A 26,298-nucleotide genomic window follows, 5' to 3' on the forward strand; every position below is an offset into this window, starting at 1 on the left:
GAACTTTTGTTAAAATCTGTCAAAATCCTCCTACCCAGCAGCCCACGCACTCAAGTAGTGTCCCGCGCTTTCACAAACCAACGCAAAGGTGCCTGAAAACGAGGCAGAGGTTACGTATACTAATTAGTCGATAAATTAGTAAATTATCTCTTCTGTTACGTCATCAGGACGTGCGCAAATTACATTCCGTCACTCTTACTTGTCGTTGGTCGGAGTTCAGCTCGTTTAAGAGTAATTCGGAAGAAAAGCAAGAGAGAGATGGAAAAAGTTGAAGCAATGACCCCCGTCGGCGTAAGTACTGTTCTTTGTTTATTTTTCGTACTTAGGGCAGATGAAATGATTTCTTAGCTATAAATTGTTGGAAAATTCGGAATGTGTCGAGTGCCAGGCCTTCGGGCTCCTGCGTAAATTTGTTTAGTTGTCTTAACTGAGAAGAAAAGGAAGAATTCATCTGAGCAGGAAGAATAAGAGAAGTGACAAAGCGCAGGAAATGACGGACCAGATGCAAACGCAAGAAAATCTGACACCAAGGATAAATAACTATATAGGGGGAAAGGGTTAGCTTTAAGTAATAAAGCAGAAATAACATCAAAATTTTGTACGGTGTTTGTACTGTTACTCTTGCTTTTGAATGAGCAATTCCTATGCATCACGCAAATGGTTTCCCAGTTTTTTTAAGAGACAGTATTCCCAAAACTGAAATGAAGAATGAGACCGTTTGAAACGAACATGGAGCATGGAAACGAAGGGAGCTGTAGGCAAAAAAATTTCGAAAGGGTGGGTACCACCGAAGCAAGAGCAAGGAAAGTCATATTCTCGCTTATTTCGACAAATACGGACAACTATAAAAGTCTGCTAATTCGCAATGTGCAAGTCTTAGGTATTGAGAATGCATTTTTAGCGCGAATAAAGCAAAAACAACATGAACCTTTTCAACAAGAACAACAACAGTTAGAGATCGACCGAATCGCAGCCCTTGGGGTGGACTTGCTGATGTCCAAAATGGCACATGGTAAGGACAAATGCGATTTAGGTTTCGATATTTCAGTGTTTTGCGCGGTTAAGTACAGTGACAATTCGGAATAATTTTGTCGTGACAGTGAATCTTTTTACCAGAGAAATGAATGTAAATGCGCGCGCTTCATTAATGAGCAGAGCCGTCAAGAATCTCAGATTGTAACGAGTGGAAAGGATATCAAGTAAGTGTAGACACAAAAAAACAACATTTTCAAGACAACAGAGTACTATGGAAAACACTACATGATGGAGTTTCTGAACAAGGTTTTTACTTTTGACGATTCGTTAATTGGTACGGTAGTTTTTCGACGCGCGTTTATAGGTTGGAAGAAAATATATTTAATGAGCGAGCTTTCGTGAATATTGAATTATTAATCTCAATTTGTTTTCGATTTAAATTTTCAATTTTTGAGGACAAAATTGAGAAGGAAAAGCGAGAGATTATAAAACTTGAACTGTCCGCTTCAATGATTACATCACAAACACGTAAACGAGGCATCTGCCAACTAACAGACCGCTGGTCGCAGAAACTCTATTAGAAGAACTGTAAGTCAGGCGTGAGTTTATTCCCCATTTCAAAAACGAGTGGGGAAGTGAGTCTAGTTCGCCGCGCAAGTTAGTCTGGGATTGTTACTCGGGACACAAATCCATAGTAAACAAAGGTTTGTGTCCCGAGTAACGATCCCAGACAAACTTGCGCGGCGAACTCGACCCCATCCCCCACTCGGTCAAAATGGGGAATTGAACTCTCCTTTAGCAACGTTTTAAATTCCAGGAAAATACAATTTATCGATCAAAACTTTGGTCTAATCTCCGGGCCACGCGTTCTAGGTCATTGTTAAGCGCGACTCCCGTCATGCAATCCAAGTTGTCACGCAATCTTGTATATGGGGCTAATTACATTACAAGCTGAAAGAACATCTGCATAAAAGGCTGGATTGATTTCATGAAAAAGTTTTTTTTTATGGCATTAAACACGCAGTTTACCTTTTTCATGTAGATCAGTCTTAAGAGACGTATAGTAGACGTAAGTCTATTTTATTGGCCTCAATCCCAGTTTTCTTGTTTTGCTTTCTCAGCTGTACTTTTTGAGATTTAGGTAAAAAAGACAGGTTATACAGCTGCTAACGGGGTCCGTTGTCAGACAATTTCTTCGTATCAGTAACGAGTGAGAGGGAAAGTCAGTGAGAAGGAACGGCATGGGCCCTGGCTTCGGGTCAAAAAATTGCCTTTACAGGGGAGGGGCAGAGAATAAAGTTTATGAAGGACATGGCGAAGGTTGCGAGCAAGTCGTGTGGCAGACGTTGTAAAGGAGGGGAATCTAGCAATGACATGAATGCATCTGGGTCCAAAAACATGAAGTAGAACTCTACTAAGTGATCGAGAGAGAGAAAAGCCATCTTCAGCCGCGTGTTCATTTTCTTCATACGTTCACTTAAACATGGCGGCTATTTCTTACTCAATAACGGGGCAATCGTTTAATTTTTGAGAGAAAAGCATAGTTTGATTATTTTACCCAGTTACCATTTGGCAATGTTGCTTTTCGCGGTAACGAAAAAAAATCAATTTTCTACTTTACTTCTCCCAATAAACTTTTCTCCTATTTCTTTAAACGTGTCATTTTTTTTCCAAGTTTAAACTCGACACATTGAGCTACTTAAACTGGGAGCTTAATAAGTTCCAGGTTCTCAAGTTTTAACGTAGGAACGTTTTGTACCAACGATCTTAAAATTTCCCTAGGCCCCTTTTTAAGTAATCATTATCATATTAGTACATCACATTGGAAGTTGATTTGTACTTTGTTTTTCCCAGTTGTTGTAATGATTTGTCCTTTTTCAGAATACTGTGCCAGGTGCTACTCTCACTTCTCCCAAGTCTACAAAAATAGACGAGTTTCAACTAAATACGTACGTAGGAAATATAATCCAAGTGGCCGCGTCAAGTTTACGCGATGTTGTAATCAGGGTGCCATGCACCACTGAAGGGTCAAGGAAAGATCTTAGTGATGGCAGCACAACAACTTTATATGGTTCCCTGATTTTAACCCCATCCTTTGATAAGGTGAATGGAAGCGAGAGTCCTTCCATAGTCTCTGAGCCTGAAAGTAGCTTCAGTGCGAGCTCCAGAGGAACTCCAGTTCATTCCGAGAGATTTATGGCATCACCAGCACCTGATGCTCCCCGTCAAGAAGGTAATCACTGCATCTCTTTAATGACTATGTCCTATTGCAGGTAGTTTAGTTAAGGGCTGCTGTGCAGGCTTCTTGTATTTCTAGTTGGAATATTCTCTTGATCTGTAACTACATGGGATAGTTACCTTTTGTTATTAATTGCAAGTATTTTAACCCTTTATCTCACAAGATCTGATTGTTTATTCACCCCACTAGCTGCCACACATTTCTTTTTACACTAGTTGTGAGAATTTGGTGTTCAATTAAGGTAACAACTTCTACCTGATAAGTTTGAGTATTCTCACTACCTGTTTGCTGGATAATGTATGGATATTATGAGGAGAATTTACATGTTAATCACTTCTGAGATTTAAAGGGCAATGCTGAAGATTATTATGCAATTTTTATGCATCTGTGGACTAGCTAAAAACCTCGCCATAAGTGAATATTAGGTGATGTGCAACCCTGTGGAGTAATCAAGGAATTTTTTTTGAATTTTTACATATCTACATACCACTAATTAATACTGAGACACATTCTAAAGCTTTTGACTTCTCCATAATGCCAGTGCCTGTTCAAGAGAGCTCTGCAGATCCCCCTATTGCTTCTTCAGCTCAGGCCCCTTCATCGCCTGGGTTTCAGCAAAAGAAGATTGTAAGTAAACAGTGAAATGAAAGTTGCATTTTGTATTAACCATTCAATTACTGAGTCCTGGAAAAGAAACTTTAATTTATTTGATGTTTATATAATTCATTAGGGTGTTAATTTATTTACACTTTGATTTATTAACATAAAAGAGTGCCTTTAGGCCAATGGTAACCATTGATTTACCTAAGGATCGCCTAGATTATTATCTTTTAATATAAAATATTTTAGGGTCAAGAAGTTGAATAATCATGAGCTGATCATAATCAATAATGGCTTTATTCTTGATTAGAAATCTCGCTGGTTCAAACGGCGACGAAAGTCTTCAGCAGTTGCACCATTAACAGAGGACATTGAGAAAGGTAAATTGTAATGCAACCAGCTTTGTGTTGAAAAATTCAGGGCAATAACATTTCTATCAGGTTCTCATATCTGATGATTAATTTCCCATGAAAGGTAAAATACCAAAGATGAAAGGTCCATGACAAGTTCTGTGAGTGTCTGGGGTTGAGATAATTAATGTACATAAATGATTCTTCAAATTAATTATGAGGATGTATTAATTTCCTGAATGATGTTTATCAAGATGAGAGAACAAACATACTTATTATGTAACTTCCATTTAAATTGTCACTGTAAAATTTCAATCATTAATCACTCCTTGGAACAATTCCACATATTTTCATCATCACGATGAACTGAAAAGGAAATCTGACTATTAAACAAGAATTTTTCAAAACATACAGGCCCACAGCCTCGGGTGGCTTTTGAACACTTTAATGTTACCTGCAAGGAAAGTGACATCAATGGGTTTTTCACAAAAAGTGGTAAGTGACGGAAAGCATGAAGACTTGACTTTTTAATTCATGTAGTTTAAGTAAACAGCAAGTCCTTTATAGTGGTATGATAATCTTTTCTGAAATTAGGGCTGATAGTTTCTAAAGAAACTGTTTGGCGCTGCGTCAGTGGGGGTAACGAAATAATTTGAATATATAAACAAAGTTGAAATGGTAAATTGGCCACCGTTACAATGATAAAAGCTGACGTTTCGAGCGTTAGCCCTTCGTCCGAGCAAATAGGGGAATTGTGGGTTGTGTGTGCTTTTAAAGGCAGAAAAAGGAGCTATGTGATTGGTGGGAACATGGCAACGAGAAAAACGCAAATAAATTAGTGGAATGAAAAGTGTTTGTTGATACCTGTGGGATTTAGACTGCCGGTTTGAAAGATGAGCTTTTGTTCAAGATAGTTTTCTGAAATTAATGATAGTTTTAATGATAGCTGATAGTTTTCTGAAATTAATTTTAAAATATTTTTTAACCAGAACACCTTGATGAATCTGGAAATGAAGTTTTCCTGTTGAACACGGAGAAGGTCCCTATGGTTTCAAAACTGTTCCAAGGGTCAAAATCAAAGGCACTCATCAATGATCTCTGCTCGTAAGTGAGGGCATTTTTGCAATACTATGTCAATTACTATCATAATGTTATTTGAAAGAAACTTTTCAAGGTGGTAAATAGATGTTCACTTTGCTCGGGATGTTTGGGAGTGAGACAAACTTTTTAAATCCATCTGAAAGTTCAGTGTAGGTACTCATTTACTGGTAGTTGTTATAAAATGATATAATTCCATTTCATACAAAATGCAGTGAAATTAAGGCAAATTTCTGTCATCTTGCAATCCAAGATTTTACATCTAGTATCATCTGGATTAATCACCTTTGTATAATCTCTGAATTAAGAAATGTTGAGGAGTACATCAAGAACAATTTCTTCACGGATAAGTTCACAGTTGTTATTCATGGAGGGGATGATGGTGCAAAGCTTTGTTCAATTCATTTGGCAAAGAAATTTTATAAATTGCTCAAAAACAGGTAAGAGGAGTTTGTACCAATATCAGTCTGATGGAATTAACAAAGTCAGCCAGGTGATAAATTTGGTGTTTTTACATTAATTGCTACTGGTGAAGATCACCCAATGCTGCTGATAAAGTTGTACTTTCCCAATACCTGATCAGTGGATGTATAAAGTTATCTTGCTAGTTGTATTAATATAAATTAAACTGTAATGTTTCTTTCTTTGCCTTTTTTCAGGTTCACGGAGGAATTGAACTACTGCATCATTTTAAGGGGAAAATTCTCGCTGAAAGCTGTTTTCAAGCTTTCAAAACCATTCATTCCGTGAGTACAAGAAGTGAATAGTTAATTTAGTATTCAAATATATGACACTGCTTGATGTATCATAATCTGGCTTATAAAATAAAAGTGAATTCACTGCACTTGGTTTGAGTTCATAAAACTAAAACCATCGAAATTACAAAAAGCAATCAGGACAAAGCAGAGACTAGTAACAGATAGAGATTGGATTTAACGACTGAGTGGATAATGTAAACTGGCCGTTGTGAGAATGTTTTGAAGCTGACATTTCAAGTGTTAGCCCCTTGTCAGAGAAAAAGGAGCTCATTAGAATGGAAAGTTGAGGCATGACTGTAAAGTGCCTCCATAATAAGGGTACATTGTATTGTATTGTATTGTAATCTTTATTTAGACACGATCAATTCATCAGCCTATAAAAATACATATCACATACGCTAAGATATTTAAAATTAAAACTACATACTATAACACTAAAGCTGTTTTCCGTGAATGCCGTGCGTTAGACTTAAAAAATGTCATTGATCTTACGTTTAAATAACCCCAGAGACTCTGTGTTCCTTATATCCTTATATCCTTATACATGAGATCAATTGACTAATTCGAACTAATGTTAATTATACATATGAATGACTGATAGGCTCAACTTTCCTGGACCAATCAAGCAAGGATTCTCTCAGAGTGTCAGCTAAGAATTTTAAAATGTGAAAAATAGTTTTGATATCAGACAAATTTAGTTTGTATTTTCAAGTAACAGTAAGATGAAATAGAACTGTTCATTGACAAACAACTGGAAAAAATGGGAAAACTACCCTGAATCTAGTGTTATAATGTATGTCATTGCTGAAAGTTTTTTCACTTTTTTTTCAGGAATGATTTCAAGCAAAAGATTTCACTGGTTAATGATGTTCGTGAACTTGTTGTGTTCCATGGTAGGTACTCCATGAAAGGGTAATGAAGTAAGTGTTTAAAGAACCTATAAATGCATTTTTGGGGGTTTCTAGATGATTTAATGGCATAGCAGTGAAAGTTAAGTTCCATGCTTTCATGCCTTGGATTGCATTGCATTCCATGACATGTAATTTGTGATAATATTATGTATATTTGCAAGCCTTTAAAGTAAAGAAAAAGTCACAACTACTTATAGATTAATCATTATATTTGCATGATGTTAATTAAATTATAAGTGTTTTTCACCTGATTTCCTTGTTTTGTTTTTAGGTATCCCAGATACAATTCTGCAATATGCTTAATTTTTATTACATAACTACAGATACCATGTTAGGGTTGGGGGGGGGGGGAATGTTTCTTGTCTTTCTTTGTAAATATTTTGTAAACAGTCACATTCAAGAACTCTCTTAGATTTCTTGTCTACTTTATTATACCATGTCAGGGACAGGGGGGGAGTGGTTCTTTTCATTTCACATATTCAACAAATTTCTGAAAATTCTATCATTACCAATGTTGCATGCTGCCCATGGCAGAGTAGTTGTCAAGTTGTTGCACTGCTGTCACATGCACAATTGGTGCTTGTTGATATACTTAGTCTAGTAGGTAGTACGTTAGAGGTCATCAAGATTTCTCAGTGTCATTGTTTGGCCTAATACGATCATGTCAGGTTTCCTCCGCATGCTGCAAGACAAAACACTCAAAAGCTGAATAAAACCTAGTCACTGACTTATTCTCTTGACGATACATTTTAGGTGCATTTTTTAGGATTTTCAAATTTTAGGGCTTTTTTAGGATTTTCAAATTTCGGTTTTTTTTTTTTCAATTGTATCTTGAAGAGAATAAGTCTTGACTAGGTATTAGTTAGCTTTATTTACCTTGAAGATGTAAGCTTCTGAGCATTTTTTTTTTCCACATGGAGGCATGCATTTGAGGCAGGAACAAGGTTCACTGTGTTCTTACTAAGACATTCATAATGGATAAGATGCTTTCCATATCAGTCATCTTTTTTAGTGCCAAATGTGACAGCAACCGAATACTGTGCAGCAAGCAGACTGTTATAATTTTTTTATAACTAACTACTATCACAAGTTGGGCATTTATTTGTTTCTGTAAACTAAAAGATGAAAATAAAAAAAAATGGGATTATTACCAAAGACACCCTGACTTTTCTCTGACCTGCAGCAACCACGGACAATACTCCTAGTACAAACAACTGGCGGAATAAGTTTTCACCAATTCATCATTTCCCCGCGTACTCCCGCGTGTTCTCCCGTTTGTCCCCGTTTGTCACCGTTTGTCCCCGTCTCCGTTTGTAGGACGTGCGCAATCGATAGCGAGTGGAACCCAGCGGTGTTTTCAATCCAACTATGCGTCAGAAAAATCCAAAATGGCGGACGAGGTAGAAGATTTGCGAAATAAGATGTTTTGGTGCCATTAAATCTCGATATCCGTCGTGTTTTACTTATTTTGTGTCTCCAAGATGAAGATAAGATTTACCACAGTTGATCTTTGCGCAGCGATTACAGAGCTAAGAGGAAGGTGAGATAATTAGGGAGAGAAAATGTTATTGTGTACTTCCTCTTCTGTGGCTAGTTTTCCGTTGCTGGCGTGTTAAATTCTCATCGCACTCTAATATTATCTCTTTTTATGACAGCCTCCTTGGCATGAGGGTGGCCAATGTATATGACATCGATAGCAAGACCTATCTGATCAGACTTGGAAAGTAAGATTACCTACTTTTTCATGAATCAGTGGTCCCTTCGATCCATAACTGAAGGTTTATGATTCTTAACTAGACGCCATAATTTGTAACATTAAGTCGAGCTTTCTGGAAAAAGATTTTTCGTGCGAGGTCGTAATAATTAGTATGCATAGTGGGTGGTTTTGTTGGGAACGCCTGAGCAAGTTGCTAAGCCAAAAGGGGGACTTAAAACGAACAAACAAACAAAAAACGTCTGCAGGTTACACAAATGCAGCACCATTTGCAGTTCAAACCAATCGCATGTACAATAATAGTGATTATTAAAAACTAGATTGTAGTAACCAACAAAACTTTAATGTTCACTCAAAATGCGCAAAATACATTTTAATTCAAACTGCAGTACACATCTTAAATATAGTCCACATTAGCATACCTATTATTTATTTATTTATTTATTTACTTAGCTTCCACCCTTAAAACTAAGAAATAATATAGATATACATAGATATAATAAAATAATATGATAATATAATAATGATAATAACAAAGGGGGGCGAGGAACGACACAACAGAGCGAGGCTCCAAATTAAGTGCGCCCCCCCTAAAAAAAAAAAACAACAACTATTTAGAGCACATAACATTGACAAGTAAGTGCATAACACCTTCAAAAGACACTTCAGACAGCTATGCTACATAGATCACTGGATAATGCAGTTCAAGAGTTTTCATTGGCTCAGCCATTGTGGGTTATCAAACATTAATCCATGCTCTACAAATATGTGAAATGTATGCCTCAACTCAAAATGAATATTTATTTATCAATATTTTGGGGCTTTTGTAATAATACAATTATCCACTTGTACATGTTGGATATGAGGTGATTATAGCCAAATCAGCCCTGCAGGCCTCAATATTTAGCTATATATTTTCTCATATCCAACATGTGCTTATGTAATAACGTGACATTTAACATGGTATTCCCACATTGATAAACTGTGTAAAAGATTGCCTCTGCAATTGGAGCCACAAAGCAAGTTAAGCCATTTGTGCCTCAATCCACCCTACTCGATATAATTATACAACTTTGATTACTGCATAATTTGGATATATCAACAACGTTGAAATGGTAAATTAGCCACTGTAATGATTACAAAAGCTGACATTTCGAGCGTTAGCCCTTCGTCGGAGCAATCCATTTGTCAGCTTTTGTAATCATTACGGTGGCTAATTTACCATTTCAACTTTATTGATATATCCAAATTATTTTGTTACTCCCACTGACGCAGCCCCAAACAGTTTCTTTCGAAACTATCAGCCTTTATTCATTTCATTACTGCAGCTTAGTCAGGGGTAATTGTGGCAAAACATTATTTAACAAGCTAAAAAAACTAGAAAACCGTACTGCACAAGTAATAACTTCATCAAACTATGACATAGATGTCAATTCTTTGTTTCACAAACTCAGCTGGAAAGACTTGAAATATCAACGTCAAATTCAGAATGCCATCATGGTTTTCAAGCCTTTAAATGGGCTGGTTCCTGATTTTCTCACATCTAAATTTATAAAGCAAAATAAATCAAACTATTCTCTGAGGGACTTCATAAGCGAACTTGTTGTCCCCTTTCCAAGAACTAATGACATGAAAATTGTTTTAGTTACTGCGGTGCAACCCTTTGGAATAGCTTGCCTTGTAACATTAGAGAGTCTGGTTCATTAAAATTAATCAATTTAAATGCCTTCTCTATAAAATTTTTAAACATGGCATTCATGGAAATCAGGTTTTTTTAAATGGCATATTGTAAGTTAATATAATGTTAGGATTTGGAATTTTAAGTTGTAGGATGTCAGTCATTGTCTTAGAATTTTTAATTTGTGCCTAATGAATTTTTTACTGTGTTTAAATAAATAAATTATATAAATTACATAACATTACATAACATTTATTATAGCAACAAAATCAAAACAAAAGTTGGTACCGGAAAGGGGGAAGTGCAGGTTATGAAACAATTTTAAATCTATCAATGATAATTACAACTCTTTCACTTTCACTTTAATGATGTTTAAAGGTCTGATGTAAAAGTCATGTTACTAGTGGAGTCTGGTAACAGGATAAATACAACAGAATTTGAGTGGCCAAAGAATATGATGCCATCTGGATTCTCAATGAAGGTAAGCTGTTGAATAATCAGGCCTATGCCTTTGCACTTTTTATTACCATCTTTGATGTAGTTGAAAAGATAGTGTCAAGCCCAGCATTTACTTTGAATTTGTGTTTGATTTGTTTACTTGGAAAACGTAATATAGTTTATATCTGACCACTTGCAGCCTGAGGCTGAATTACGGATGCAGTTTTTAAGGTTGAGAACATACGTCAGCATATCAGGTGCCTCTGGCAGCTGCTTCAGTCCATCGATCTCACCTTCCCACCCACCCCACCCCAGGGGAGGACATCCATCACACAGTAATCTCGTGTGTGGGAAATTAACATCTCCTACCCCAACCCTGCAGGAGACGAGACCTCCATTTATTCGTCCCTATCCAAGAAGCCTAAAATATCTAACCATTTCTTGATGCTATAAAAAAGTAGCAAATTCTTCTCAATTATTTTAAGACCTTGAGTGTTGGTCTGGCCTGGGCTCAAACCCTCGACCTCCTGCACAACAGCCCAGGGCACTATCCATTGGGCTAACTGGGCAGTGGTTGATCTTGTACATATAGTACCCAGAGACCACAATGACCTTAAATGTATAAAAATAATGTATTCAAGGATTTTAATTTTATTTTAATTAATTGTAATGATAATTATGACTTATGTTTTTCCAGTGTCGTAAACATATTCGTTCCCGAAGGCTTGTGAACATCAGTCAGTTGGGAATTGATCGCATTGTGGATTTACAGTTTGGATCAGATGAGGCAGCTTATCACCTGATAGTGGAACTTTATGACAGGGTAAACCACATGTACATTAAATAATGTTTGTTTTTTTTTTCTCTTGTTCCTTTTTGTTTCTTTGTTTTTTCTCTTTCAGATGAAGATGACTGTGATTTAAACTTTACAATACAAAATAATTTTGCAATGTGATTGATTTGTGTTTATTTCAGGGCAATATTTTTCTCACTGATTACGAATACACAATTTTGAGTCTTCTAAGAACAAGAACAGATGCCGATGATGTCAAATTTGCTGTACGTGAAAAATACCCAGTAAATTCTGCTCGACAGAGGGAACCATTGATGAGCCAAGAAAGGTAAAGTATGCAATATACCACTTGATTAGTGTCAAGTTTTCCTTATTTGGAGGACACCTCAGGGCTTGACACTTACAGTAGCCCACTAGCCACAGACTAGTAGGAATTCAGTTTTGGTTAGTGGTTTTCAGTTTCCACTAGCCAGTTTGGCTAGCAAACAGACTGAGATTGTCGTAACATTTAAAAACATCTAGGAGGTCACTAGCCACTTGGCTAGTAAGTTGAAAAGTTAATGTCGAGCCCAGCACTTTTCACTGTTTCTTTCTTCTCTTTTGTTATACTCACTGATGTTTTAAAAGAAGGTTAATCAGATTACTGACAGCGACTGCAACTTATTTGATATTTTCAGCGTATGTGAAATTTTAGTGAAAAGCAAGGAAGGAGTAGAAGTAAAGAAGGTTTTAAATCCACATTTTGGTAAGATGCATTTCAGTTAATGATAGTTTAACTATAATTGTTTGCCATTGCACCTAACCCTGTTGAGACTTTCATAGGTAACTCTTGGAGAAATGGCGAGTTGCTTTGTTAGTGAGGTGTTAATTTAAAGGAATACAAATGAGTAAAATACAGTTTCACTCTCAAGATCTTAAAATCACTTCTGTGTGTGGTGTCTGCCAAACATTTCTTTCGCTAATTGTAGATCTGAAAACTTGGGGTTAGATGAAACGTCATCCCGTAGTTGATATTTTTTCTTTCCTCTCATCACCCCTGTTTTTTTGAAAATGCCGGATACAGGGAGGAATTCCTTGCTCGTCACTCATAGATGCGAAAGGGTGAAGTGGAATGTGGCGGCAGCATATCTATGATTTTGCTGTTTTTCCACTGATTCTAAATCAAATTGGCATTTGAAGGATTGACTTTATAGAGAGAGGAAAACTGATTTAATCTCTCATGGCAGGGATAAGAAACAGCATCAAACTCAATGGGATTCACAACTAGGGCCAAAATGTTTCTCCCAATTAGGGCTAATGGATGATATTAAAGCATTGGCACTCAAATTTAGCTACAGGCACTCAAATTTACACATGAGACTGTAAACCTTGTAAGTTATTGAAGATGATTAAACTCTTTTTTTTTTTAGTTAAAGGTTTGTCATTTCAGGTAACCAAGGAGCTGTTCTACATGGATTTTAGTAATAGTTTATTTTCCCTCCCCAACAGTCTATGGTGCCGCTCTAATAGAACATTGCCTTATGGAAGTAGGATTCCCTGAAAATGTCAAGATTGGAAAAGGATTTAAAATAGAAGAAGGTTGGTAAATTTGTTAGTTTAATGAAGTCATTAATTTTGCTAAAATTTGAAAAATGATTTAGATTAACAATCACTCCCATCTGTTTGTGTAGATCTTACTAAGGTAATGGAGGCTTTGAAGAAAGCTGAAAGTTTTCTGGAAATGACACTCTCAGAGAAATGCAATGTAAGTATGAGTATAATTAGTATAATTGTAATTATTAAAAACTGGATCATTGGACAATGCAATTCAAGACTTTTATTGGCTTAGCCATTATGGTATATGAGCCAATATACCATAATCTATTCATTTATCATCACGGGTTTATTATGAATCAACTTAACAGCCTGCTCCCAGTTGGCTTGTTAGCTCAATTGGTAGAGCGCTGCACTAGTATTGCAGAGGTCAGTGGTTTGAATCCCGTACAGGCCTGATACTTTTTAGGTCTGATTTTCGCTATTGCATAAATAACACTATCTACTGCGAAGGATTGTGCATCATACGTATTTAATACTGCAGTTCAAAATATATGAACTTCATATACCATAACCTACAAATATGGTAAGCGTACGCGTCAGCTTAAAATCAAAAGGGAGCTAAAAAATCCATTTTTTCTTACAAAATAATAATATCTTGGGGGCGTTTTTAATAAAACAATTATTCCACTCACGCTTGTTGGATATGTGATGATTATAGCCAACAAGGTGCGTTGCGCCGAGTTGGCTATCTATCGTCTCATATCCAACGCGCGCTCGTGGAATAATTGTTAATTATAATTAGTGTAGTAAGTATAATTAGTTTTTCTGAGGCTTAAGTCAATTTTTAGAGCTTCTAAGGAGAGGGATTTTTTAAAGATTGGAAGGTGGGGCCCTTCTTGAAAACTCTAAATTTGAATGTGTCATTTTGCTTTTGAAATATAACCCAGCTTTCCTGGATGCCATAAACAGCATGCATTTATTTGGTTGAAAAACCTTACTACAATTTTGCTGTTTTAAACAAATACATATATCAACAAATACATATATCTTTACATATATTTACATATATCTTTACATATATTTGTACTTGTCTAGCACGTTATTTGTACTCTACGAAGCACAATTGGATAATAATGTACAGGTATTGTATGATGTGTATTTTGATGAAGATGTCTCCTTTGGTTTCCTAGGGAATTATTGTTCAAAAAAAAGAGCAGAAACCATCCAACAATTCAAATGATGGCACAGACCAGGATGAATTGCTCACGTAAGTTGAATTTGATCAGGGGCACATGACAAAGAATCAACCAATCACAGTACTCGTATGTTTCTAAAGATTTGTACATTGTACAGGTGGAAGAACAATAGAACACGTAGTGCCCTACTAGGTTCATCCACCCAGACCAACCCACCTATCCCACCCTGGGGAAGGACATCCATCACACAGTAATCTCGTGTGTGGGAAATTAACATCTCCTACCCCTCCTGCAGGAGACAGGACCTCCATTTATTTGTCCCTATCCGAGAAGACTAGAATATCTAACCATTTCTTGATGTTATAGAAAGGTAGCATATTCTTCTCAATTATTTTAAGACCTTGAGTGTTGGTCCGGCCAGGGCTCGAACCCTCGACCTCCCGCACAACTCCCGTATTGCTGAGTGAAAGTCTAGGTATATAGCAAATGCTAATTATATGACTGAAGCTAAACTGTAAATGTGTATAGTAAATTTGTACATTGTCTAAAGTGCATTTGACTTTTCTACCCTTAAAGATATCAAGAATTTTACCCATTCTTACTAAATCAACACAAGAAAAGTCCATATCTGGAGTTTCCATCATTTGACAAGGTAATAAACAACAATATTGCTTTAACCCATGTACATTTTTGTAAGCACATCATACTACTTTTTTTTTTCCTTTTTCAAACATGCTCATCTGAAGTCTTTTGAATGGACACCCACTTACTATTTTGTGGAATATCCCCAAGTGAAATTGGGAAGTGCTCTGAGACCTGATTTACATGTAAATGAGTTTTTGTCAATGACTCAACCATTTCGTTTAACTCTGGCACTTTAACTGGTACATCTAGAAACTTCCCAGAAAGAAGAAACCATGCCTACTCTTTGGTCTCTGCTTTTGAGTTTTAAAACATATTATTTATTTAACTTGCATAGTAAATTTCCTTATGTTAATATTTAGTACCCACTTGTAGCATTTGTTTTCTTCCTTTAAATGTGAAATTCATGTCAGATGAAGAGCTTTTTGTTTGTAGATATTCTTATGATAAACATTAATATTAACAATGATAATAATAATGATAATGATGATACTACCACTAATAGTACTACCACAAATACTATTATTGATACTTATTATTATTATTTTATTATCATCAGTGTCATAATTATTATTATTATTTTATTATCATCAGTATCATCATAATAATTATTATTATTTATTATCATTATTTCATATGTAGAAAAGGTTAACATCTCCTGAGAAACCATTTCAGCGATGAATTATTTTTATTGCATTTTTACATAAATATCTAATTATGAAATTTTGACTCTGACAAATATGAATATTTGAATATTTAGGCAGTGGATGAGTTCTTCTCAAAAATCGAAAGCCAGAAAATTGACATGAAGGCTCTGTCTCAGGAAAAAACAGCACTGAAGAAGTTAGAAAATATCCGAAAAGATCACCAAAGAAGAATTGACTCGTTGCAAAAGTCTCAGGTACAGCACTTTATTTACTTTAATAACACGTTACGATTGAGCTTTTTAACTCACAACGAGTCATTACAACAACCAATTAGAGTGAAGGAAAATGTCACGTGAACCAACAAGAACTCAAAGTAAAATCAACTGCTTTAATGGCGGGAAAATGCGCGTGGACAACTCACGACTGGATTTAATTTTGCATTTGATTAGCTGAGAGGATGGTTCAAGATTTCTAGGGTAATCACAGAACGGATGAATGCGAAACCAGTGCAATCGAGGATTATTTTCGATAAGGAATTTAAAATTGCTCAATAATTACTGCATTGTTGGCTTCAAAAGGAAAGTTCATATTTCCAAATCTTAACATCAAACAAATTGTTTTTAGCCAAAGTTAAGCGTGGATCAGTTTGAAAAGATAATTGCCTCCACTGTTGTGTTTTTATGAGTTCCTCCCCCTCCTCTCTTCGATGAGTCTCCAGTTTAGAAGCCGTGGAAATTTCTTACAAAAGCCTTTCCTCAGGGGCTTTTAACATCCATTGCGGTACTTAACCTTACATTGTACTTCAAATACATTTAGGATCTAGATACGTTGAAAGCAGAACGTATGGAGTTGAACTTACCACCCTTTTATTAGCCTTAAAAAAAAAGTTAATCCTTCCATATCTGCTTTACATTACACAAGAAATGTGCAAATCTAAAGTGAAAATTAAGATCTTTTCAATATAACTTCATACAGCGCGCGTTTCTTTTGAACAAAACCGATCCATCGTTTATCATTCCGAGTGATTTATAGTTATTTTATGGGCGATAATCTTATTGCCATGAAGTTCTCTTGTTAGGTCCAAAAGCCTTTCATAGCTTTCGTTTTCAGTAATTCAGGCGTTTTTGTTCAACCAAAGAGAAGAATTCTGTATTTTGCTTTTATTGAAGCGTAGATTCGAAAAGACAATCGTCCTCACTTTGGAGATTTTATGAGTCCTCCTCCGTGATTAGCCCCCCTGTCTGGAAACTTTGGAAATGAATAAAGCTCCTAGCCTGAGGGGCTTTTTACAGCCATTTATGTTCTAAATAAAACATTGTGCTTCAAACACATTTAGGATGTTGACATGTTGAAAGCAGAACTTGTGGAGTTAAATCTACCGTTGGTGAGTTGGAAGCCTTTCAGTAGCCCTTTTCAAATTATTTTATGGGTATCCTTCAATCTTTTTTTTTTGCCACCAGGGTGAGTAACTTTCTCGCATGTAACGTAATATTAAACAACTGATGGGATGGGCCACTCGATGAGTCCTTTAATAACATTTACTTTGTAGTATTACAGCCAATCAAATTGAAACAGTTAACATTTTTTACAAACGTACGTTTCATCTTGTAAACGGTTTGTAATGACCACCTTTAAGTATTTTTAAATGTTGGCGTACATTTTGAAAATACAGAAGAGGTTCACCGCCGATATTTTAATGTTTTTAAGGAAGATATGCGTTAGTCTTCTCTTTTATCGTTGAGAGAAGTCGCCAAAATTCAATTCCTCTCAACACTGACTAATTTACCCGCACAATTCTGACAAACACACTTTTAAAGTAGACAGCTCAAAGAGGACAATAAAAACCTCACCTTCAAACTAAATGGCGAAACTTGTTCTGTTTTAATAACAAATCAAGTTTGTCTTGCATCTAAAAGATGAAACTAACTATTTAACTGGATATGATGATGGCAAATAGGTACGATGGAGAATTATTCTCGTCAAATAGGGCCGAAAACGAGAATTGCGTGTGATTCGAATTCGGCCTCCTACTGATCAGCCAACAGGGGGCATTCATTTACACATAAGTTCATCAGCTCTTAACAGGAAGTAGTCACAATAACGCTTTTAAACAAAGGCATTGTGTCGCAGATAGCAGACTCGTCTATATATTCTACGCGGAGACAAGTGCCAAACCAAAACATCTAACTTAACAGCCAGGCTGCCACTTTTCTCCTAAACTTCAATTTGAAAAATGGACCAAGGCTCAGATCCTATGTATTCCACGTATATTAGTAATTCTGTTTTAAATGCCTGTTTATCCTACACGGCCATGATGCTTAACATTTTAACAATCCATGCGCTCAGGAAAACTTCATCTCTGCCAAAGACCTTGAAAACATTACTTTTGAGTCTTGCTGTGTCTGATCTTGGAGTCGGTTTAATGGTGCAGCCTCTATATAGCGCATTACTGGTTGAAAATTTGCAACAAAAGGACGCAGAATGGATAGTGACCGTGTGTACATTTACCGCTGGTTTATTTGCCATCTCGTCGTTTCTTGGTGTCACGGCTCTGAGTGTAGACAGATTTTTAGCGGTTCATCTTCATCTTAGATATCAGGAACTTGTAACTCACAAGCGTGTTGTGGAGGCGGTGATAATATTATGGTTGTTTAGTGCATTGATCGCTTTGTTATCTTTCTGGGATGAAATAATCTTGTTCATCCTTCTGGCGTGTATTTCCACTCTGTGTGTCATTTGTTGCACAACTGTTTATTGTAAGATTTACTTCGCCGTACGGCGCCTTGCAAGTCGTCTACAACATCGCCCGCGTTGGGGGCAAGAAGTACGTCAAGACGCTGACGTAGCGGTGAATGCTGACAAGCTGAGAAAATTTGCCCTCAGTACGTTTTATGTGTTTCTGGTATTTTTAATCTGTTATTTGCCACATACCTGCATGTTGGTAGCACGTATCTTGATTCGTGAACAGAGTACTTCAATGCGCACATTTGATTTATATTCTTTAACTCTGGTTTACCTTAATTCGACCTTAAATCCTGTTGTCTACTCGTGGAAGATCAGACATATTCGTCTCGCTATTATGAACATACTGCGAAAACTTGTTTTTTGTAACAACTGACTAGATACTGAAACTGTAAGGTTTTTGTTCAGAAACGCGATGCGGGAACTAAATACGTGCTAAATTAACATAGATTTCATAAGTTTTTAGGGCGGAGGAAAAGAATTGCTCAGAAAAGATATTATCTCAAAGTGAACAAAAAAACAGAAGCTTATTAAAGTAAACTTTTGAAGATTGAATGGATAGATAGCATTGGTCGTTAGGTAACCATACAAATATCTGAACAATGTACGATTTCGTGTAAAAGTAATGTATTGCATTCGTAACTTGTTTCACGAAAACAACAAAAAAAAAAACCAACGTGAATTAAAAAAAAAGATGGATTAACAAATTCTTTTCATTGTAAGGTTGAAGGAAAAAAAAGTTATCGCCTATAGAAAATTAATTAAAGCGAGCAATAATCGGAGACATAATAAAGAAACACCTATGTAGATTAAAAAGTGATTTTTGTTGTATTGGGTGATATCAGGTGACCACAACATTATGGGTTTCATGAAATATATTACATTTTGTATAAAACCTGTTTAGATGCGTTGTGTAATCACATTCCGTTGTGGCAACGTTAACTATATGTTAAATTGAGTGCCCTGCGACAAAAAAAAAAAACCAAAACAAATTACACGGCACTCTCCATTCGAGAACTGAATTTGATTTAAATGGTCCTGAAATTGAGCTTCGCGTACCCATTTTTCTCAATGCATTTTCGATGGCATAGAAATAAAATTCTCAGACAGAATGACTGTCAAATGCTTTGTCCAACCGAACAGACACGATTCGTCTCTGTGATTTGATTGGTTTTTGGAATTAACGGTAGAGTTAGCATGATCGGTGTTACATAACATACAAGTAAGCGACTCGTGTCGGAACAAAAACGTTTTTTATTATAGAAAAAAAAAAAAACAGGTATGAAGAAAATAAAACTGAAAAAAAAAAAACTTGAAACGAGTCATTAAACAATTTGTAAACATTAATCAGTTTTTATTTTTTAGGCGTGAACTGGGCATAAACACGTACTCAACCTAGCATCCTTCAGTGAATTCCTGGCCTTTGTGTTGCCGCCGATATGAACGTAAATTTTTCTTTATGTCCCAAAGATAGGCTATTATATTTCATGAGGCGTTCCAAATGAAGTTATTAACGAAATCTATGTCGGCGTATTGTTAATGGCATCAATGCTTATAACCTAAAAATAAATTTCAAGACGATTCCCTCTGATTTTTCAATTATATTTTCATTTTGAAAAGGGAAATTGGGACAGGCGGAAGCAGTTTTGACATTTTCTTTTGCAAGAAATAAATTTTCTTTTATGAAGTGGAAAAATCGCCGATCTGTACGATTCCTCGTGGTATGGCTCTGACTCAGGTCCCAGAACTTATATTTAACAAACAAGATGATCAAGGAAAGTTTTATCAAATTGTTCGTTAATGTTAGAGTTGAACAAAGGAGATGTTTATATTACTAAGTTTCTACAGAGCCTTAGGGAAACGCGCCTTCTAAAACTTGAACGTTTCTTAATTTTAAAGCAATAACGCGATCGCAGAAGTGGTCTGTTCATTTGACGCCTTTTAAAGTACTTATCGTTCGCCTAACAAGTGATAATGTATTATCAGGTGACACTTGCGGAATAAGTAAAGCGGCACTTAACTTTTGCCACAGACGCAATCTTTAAGTACAATGTCAATACTTATTTCTTTGATGCACGTAAAGCCAGTCAAACTCAATTTTTTTTCTCAACGTAATAACTATCAACCCTTTATGGCTTTGCCTGCTGGTTCGGCGTTACATTCAAATGTAATTTTTAATGCAAAACCGTGGGTGTGAGGGCAATCTATTCATCTTACACTGACCAATTCCATGCCTATTACCTTTTTATCGTTCACAGACGCCGTCGCCAACTCAGAAATAAGATGTAAACAGCTTGCATTTGCGAAAGGCCTTTCATCACTTTTTACATTTTCAGGGACGCAAGTTTACAGTAAATTTTTCCGGATCGTGGTCTGTATTTCAAAAAGCCGAACCAGCTTCGAGTGTGCGATTTGCTGATCAGATTTGTGTATTTCAGTTTCCGGCCCGCCGCATGCCCGCTGTATGTTATGAGCTTGTTTAACTCAGAGGCATTGTTTTAAATGCGGTTCTGCAATCATAAAACCTCAGAGGGGTCGCAAAAAAATATTTATTACTTCTCTGTGTACGATAGAGTGAACAAAACCCTTTACACTCCTGTATACGTATTCTCCTCACTGCCTTAGATAAATTTACTCGGTACTGACAGGAAGAATTTGTTTAATAGTCATGAGCTTATTTAGTTTCCTTTTCTTCTTGGTCTGGATATTTGATTCAGTGGTGATGCGGTAGGGAGAAATGAAATGGTAGTCACTCTTGGATAGGTGAAGGGGTGAGTAAATCAATAATGCATTGTGAATCGGCTGCTTTATGCAATTCAATTCGGAACGAAAGTCTTTTGGTGTTCTCCTACCTCGCCGGCATTCACTCCTTCCCCATAAAGCGATCACCTATCACCTATCGCTTGCACGCTTCACATGCCTATCTTTTCGTCTGGGAAAACAAAACTGCGTAAAAAAGCAGCGGGGGAGTTGGGGAGAAGAGGGTGCTGCCTGCATTAGACCTCCTTGGAAACTCGACTTTGAAGATTATTTTGTTTTGCTTTGAGAATAAATTGTTTATTACAAGAAAAAAAAAGATTAATGAATAGAAGTCAACACTGGAACTTGCATTCGTTTTTAATCACAAATGCCGCGGTTGTAGTCAATTTTCGAAATAGGTTATTTTCTGAGCTTCATTTAAATGTTTTTTCCAGAAGGAAGGTGTTTCATTTTCATTTTTATGGAAAACGAAGCCTGGTAAACTTGGAATCGTTAATCATTTCTGAAGAAATGCCTGATACTCTCAAGAAGTTTGAAAATACACTCAGTAAGTATGCGATTATTCTGTTGGATTATGAAACGAGAAATAAACTCGATCAAGACGGTCATTCAGGTTAATGGTGACGATATAATTTAAGGCACGTGGAATTTTCGATTTAGGTAAACCGACAGATGGTACCATTCTGTAGAAATTAACTCATTAGTCCTGGAAAGAACTAGGTAAAGGTTGGAGGCCACTCCTGAATTACCGTTGGCCTCTTTTTCAAAACGAGGCCTGATGCTTGACCATTCTTGGGAAAATGAGCTTAATTTGCATGTCGATGAGAACTTATCATCATACGTAAGGATGAGTACCACGACTCACTTTGTAAAAGAGGCCTAAGGTAATTCGGAAATGGGCGATTTAAACAAGGTAAACATGCCGTACAAGAGCAAACTATGTCATGCGGAAAAGAGTGTCAGCGAATATTAAATTACACCTTTGCAAGCTGCTTCTCCTATCTTAAGATGCAATGTTGCAAGTTAAGAAAGTTTTAGAGCTATGCTGTTTTTCGTACATTGCTAATCCTAGCCTTTTTCTTCTGCACATTCGTGATGTTACAACACCGTTTTGAAGTGTGAGCTTTGAAACAACGAAATGAGTAAATAAACAGTCCAAGACTGCACGTGGTTACTGATATTGCACCATTTTTATAGGATTTAAAACAGCTAGAGGTTGTATAATGACGCTAGAAGGTAGTGTTGCAGAATATTTCTCTCACATGCAAGACAGAAAACCTGACGCATGCCACATATTTAGGAGTACCCTGTTCCACAAGAGAAAGGTGGTTCAAGAATATAGTGACTAATTGACATTCAACCAATAATTAAATGGTAACAAATAATCATGTTAACTATACCACTACTACTACCACTACCACTACCACTACCACTACCACTACCACTACCACTACCACTATCACTACCGCTACCGCTACTACTACTGCAACTACTACTACTAATAATAATGATATTAGATGTTTTATTACATTTAAGCGTTTCGATAGTGACGCCTGGAACCTTTAGTGTTTTGACTGAGGTTTTTATTACATAGCAATTAAGTTTAAGACTTTTATTACTAGGGTTTCATAATTAGGAATTGCTATAGGAATTTTAATTGTAAGGACTCTGGTCGTTCCATTGATTGGTGACGGCTTGCCGCCCAATCATTGTTTAGGATATCTGGGCATCCAGAAGTTTTTACTGCCATCATAATAATAATAATAATAATAATAATAATAATAGTAATAATAATAATAATAATAATAATAATAGTAATAATAATAACAACAACAACAGTAATAATAAAGATATTTAATAGGGGCTAGCTCAAGAAATGTATTTACATTCGGCAAAACTAAACTGTAAATGGCAGTGACAGAGAATGTGAATATCTCCTATTGGTTTGTAAGCTATGGCCGCTATGGCGTTCATTGAGTCTTTTGTTATAGGACATATATAAGTTTTGATGTTTGTAATTTAATCATCTTAGCTCTCGAACTTTTCAAGTTTTACGGTATTTTTTTCTTGCATTTAATTTAGGCTGTTTTACCTCTAGCCTTCTTTGTTACTTTTATTCCATTTTTGTGAGACCTTTGTTTCATACAGCAAGGCACTCCGCGTTTTAGGATATTCTGTCATTCAGTGTTTAAAGTGCATAGGACGCGAAATTTTTTTCTCTTGTTTCTTGTAGTTGGATATCTATAGGAAACATTTCGTAGCCTTAAAAGTGCTGGAAAAGTCTAAAAAGTATTTTTTTTTTTTTTGCTTCCAAAATACGCGGAATTTGCCTTCAAATTTGTCCCGGTCATCGCGCGGCCAAAGTCGCACGTGATATCATAACGTGACGTCACATTGTGTACCTCAGTGCAACATCAAATATGACATTCTCGCCTACAAAACGTTACTGACTCATTTTCATGCACTCCAGTTCGTTGCCAGTATGCCCTCCCATTCTGATCGCGAATTAAAAGAGCAACTTGTAAGAGCACGGTCCTGTTTGTCAGAGCACTGTAATCTTCGTGTTGCGCGATGCAGCTTATGATTTCGATGGAACCATCGAAAACTAACTGTCTTCTGGCATTTGTGACCTCGCGGCAACAACGGAATTCTAGTGCGTCTGCCAAGGTTTCGTCACGGCACTGTTTACATTTGCACCTAAGGTAAGGTAGAGCTATGATTACACTACAGTTTCGCTGTTTTATAATATTCACAAAAAGCCATGATAAACATGATTCACTAACCATTCGCTGACTGCAACGCGACGTTCAAATCTTGCCTCCGAAACTGAAGGCGTCAGTCCATCAAGGTCAGCATCTTCGCTTTCTTCGTCTTGTTCGCCATCGCTTGCGAGCGGTTCGTCTCGGTATGGTGCGTGCTCTCCTGTAACTACTTCTACTTCATCTCCACATTCTTCGAAGTCAATGGACCTTTCAGAAGAGTCGGACTCAAAGGAATCATTAGAATCACTGGACATCTTTGCCTTTCAATGCACTATCTATCTACTACGAAGTACTGTCTCTTGGCGACAACAGACCTGCGCGGCAAAGGTACACAATGTGACGTCACGAATAACTTCGACGGCGATAAACTAGGTCCCAGTTTCCGGGACAAATTTGAAGGAAAATTGCGCGTTTTTCCATAGCAAAAAAGTGCTTTGTACATTTTTAAAGCTTCGAAACGTTTTCTATAAATATCCAACTTCAAGAAACAAGAGAAAAAAATCTCGTGTAATGTGCACTTTAAGGATATTCCGCCAATCCGTCATTCCACCGTTTCATCAGTCCATCGAAGAGGATGACTCTGCTAAACTACGGACCTTGCTCGCTTCGCAAATTTTGTGGCTCTTTTGGGCATCGGTCGCTAATTCAAATGGTAAAATGCTCTCTCTCTCTAAATAACTTTTTTTTTGCTCAAAGTTTCCACGATGTGCAGATCGCACCTATTTAGATATTTCTGTAACGAAGCCACTGTGAAATTATTTCCAAATGTTTATCATCTTTTGTAGTGTTACTGCAAGAACTGAAAAATTACGTCTTCTATCTACTGGTCATAAATCGCGGATTTAAACGTAAAAATATTCTCTCTTCAAAGAAAAAAAATTTTCCTTTAAGTTTGCATGATGCGCCGATCACACCAACAAGAGAATATGTTGATATTCTCTTACACCATTTGTATGCTTGTGCAAGGAAAAGTTTTGGTTTTAATCACGCGCCATCCCGAAATGATTGTGAATCGTCTTTTATAGTGTCACGGCAAGAACTTATAAAATGACATCTTGGGGTTTTTTCATGCACAAAAGTATTTATTTCAAAGGCATTCTTCTCACTTTAGTGTATGCTGCGCCCAATTATCTCTAGTGCGAATGTCGATCTTCGAAGATACTCCGAAATAAACAAGAAGTGACATCGGGTCAAAATCGGGTGAAGTTCGGCTTTAATGCTTACCATCACTCATTTCGAAAAAATACGCAGCTGCGCTTCCTATAGGAGGCACTAGTTACAAAAACCAGGACAAACATGCTAAGTCTAGACGATGATCATCCTTGCTTTCGATGTCCTCTTGTATAAATACGACGGGACAGATAGTAACAGCTTCCACATATATGTTATCAAAGTCATTGAGAAGTCATTGACAGTAGGCCTAACTTGTCAGAAGAGGTCCAATCATCCACGGCATACAAGCTCGTCTGAACGAGTCAGGGATTAGTCTAGTGAGATCATGTTCAAGGTTCAACTCTCGACCCATTCGTCTTGTATCTCTAATGCTGTTCTTAACTTGTTCTTTTCCTACACAGCCATTATGTTGAACATTTTGGCAATCCATGCGACGAGGAAGTCGTGGGCATTGCAAAAGATTTTGAAAACATTGATGCTGAATCTTGCCGTTTCTGATCTGTGCGTTGGCCTATGCGCGCAGCCTATTAATGTCGTACACCTCCTGGTTATTTGCCGCACTGAAGAACCAACTGCTCTCAAGATTGTCGTTTCCTTTTTGTCTTGTGCCTTTTGGTATGCATCATTTTTTAGTATTATGGCCCTGGGTGCTGAGAGATTTGTGGCCATTCATCTTCACCTCAGATATCAGGAACTTGTGACACACAAACGCGTTGTTGTTTTGGCGACAATAGTATGGGCGGTTAGTGCATTGCTTTCATTAATCACTTCTCTCTGGCCGTCAATTGGCAAAAAGATCGTGGCTGTATTTTTTGGTTTTTGTTTTATTTGTAGTTTCATTTTTTATCGTAAAATTTATTCTACTGTGCGGCGACACACAAACCAAATTCAAGCCCTTCAGGTCCACGATGGGGAAATGGCGGTGAACGTTGCAAAGATAAAGAGGTCGGGTTTGTGCACCTGCTATGTGTATGTTTTGTTTTGTTGTGTTACTTGCCTTATTGCAGTGGACTTGTTGCAGATATATTTATCCTTAAACCAAATATTGCGTATGCTAATTTTCTTCGGTATACTCTCACACTGGTGTTTGTTAATTCATCATTAAACCCTGTTGTTTACTGCTTCGTAATGAGGGACATTCGACAATCTATACTTTCCAATCTGCGAAATTTGTTTATTCGTCAAAACTGAACTGATAAAGCTGTAAGCAAGATGGCTGTAAACCGTGAAAGAGCATTCTGAAACATTTTTACTTCTCCATTTTTGTTATTAGAAGCAAAAGTTTT

At 36.7% G+C, this 26,298-nt stretch overlaps 3 protein-coding genes and 1 long non-coding RNA gene across 7 annotated transcripts in view; 3 read left to right on the forward strand and 1 right to left on the reverse strand.

Annotated features, from left to right (window-relative positions):
* Positions 1-156: 156 nt before the first annotated feature.
* Positions 157-8,086, forward strand: LOC111319753 (uncharacterized). Of its 3 annotated transcripts, none has more exons than XM_088726073.1 (10): positions 174-291; positions 2,857-3,208; positions 3,756-3,841; positions 4,125-4,194; positions 4,579-4,659; positions 5,154-5,268; positions 5,571-5,702; positions 5,922-6,008; positions 6,852-6,940; positions 7,203-8,086. In XM_088726073.1, the coding sequence occupies exons 1-9, from the start codon at positions 259-261 to the stop codon at positions 6,934-6,936; spliced, it is 1,041 nt and encodes a 346-aa protein (XP_088582199.1). In that variant the 5' UTR covers positions 174-258; the 3' UTR covers positions 6,937-6,940; positions 7,203-8,086. The 3 variants fall into 3 exon arrangements, with proteins under 3 accessions (XP_088582200.1, XP_088582199.1, XP_022778234.2); XM_022922499.2 differs by having other exon boundaries at positions 6,852-6,913; XM_088726074.1 differs by lacking the exon at positions 5,571-5,702 and having other exon boundaries at positions 157-291; positions 6,852-6,913.
* LOC148729607 (uncharacterized) lies at positions 7,340-8,245 on the reverse strand. Its single transcript, XR_015989100.1, has 2 exons — positions 8,083-8,245; positions 7,340-7,613 (listed from the first exon to the last, which is right to left on the reverse strand). It is a non-coding gene; the product is annotated as an uncharacterized LOC148729607 (long non-coding RNA).
* Positions 8,246-8,289: 44 nt separating this feature from the next.
* LOC111347341 (ribosome quality control complex subunit NEMF) overlaps positions 8,290-26,298 on the forward strand; it is a 62,378-nt gene continuing 44,369 nt past the window's right edge. For both annotated transcript variants that reach the window (XR_015989097.1, XM_088726072.1), the window contains exons 1-12: positions 8,290-8,471; positions 8,587-8,655; positions 10,702-10,804; positions 11,459-11,584; positions 11,737-11,882; positions 12,232-12,299; positions 13,043-13,132; positions 13,225-13,298; positions 14,281-14,357; positions 14,863-14,938; positions 15,689-15,829; positions 16,912-16,959. Coding sequence is in view for 1 of the 2 variants with exons in the window: in XM_088726072.1 (XP_088582198.1) it covers positions 8,413-8,471; positions 8,587-8,655; positions 10,702-10,804; positions 11,459-11,584; positions 11,737-11,882; positions 12,232-12,299; positions 13,043-13,132; positions 13,225-13,298; positions 14,281-14,357; positions 14,863-14,938; positions 15,689-15,829; positions 16,912-16,959 (1,077 nt within the window). In the remaining variant the exon portion in view is untranslated. The remainder of the gene's footprint in view (positions 8,472-8,586; positions 8,656-10,701; positions 10,805-11,458; positions 11,585-11,736; positions 11,883-12,231; positions 12,300-13,042; positions 13,133-13,224; positions 13,299-14,280; positions 14,358-14,862; positions 14,939-15,688; positions 15,830-16,911; positions 16,960-26,298) is intronic.
* On the forward strand, positions 16,966-19,309 carry LOC111319733 (adenosine receptor A3-like). The gene has a single exon (XM_022922477.2). It carries the CDS (start codon positions 17,809-17,811, stop codon positions 18,691-18,693), a length of 885 nt encoding a protein of 294 aa, XP_022778212.2. The 5' UTR covers positions 16,966-17,808; the 3' UTR covers positions 18,694-19,309.

The sequence above is a fragment of the Stylophora pistillata genome, chromosome 6, assembly GCF_964205215.1.
Source record: "Stylophora pistillata chromosome 6, jaStyPist1.2, whole genome shotgun sequence".
Taxonomy (NCBI): Eukaryota; Metazoa; Cnidaria; class Anthozoa; order Scleractinia; family Pocilloporidae; genus Stylophora; species Stylophora pistillata.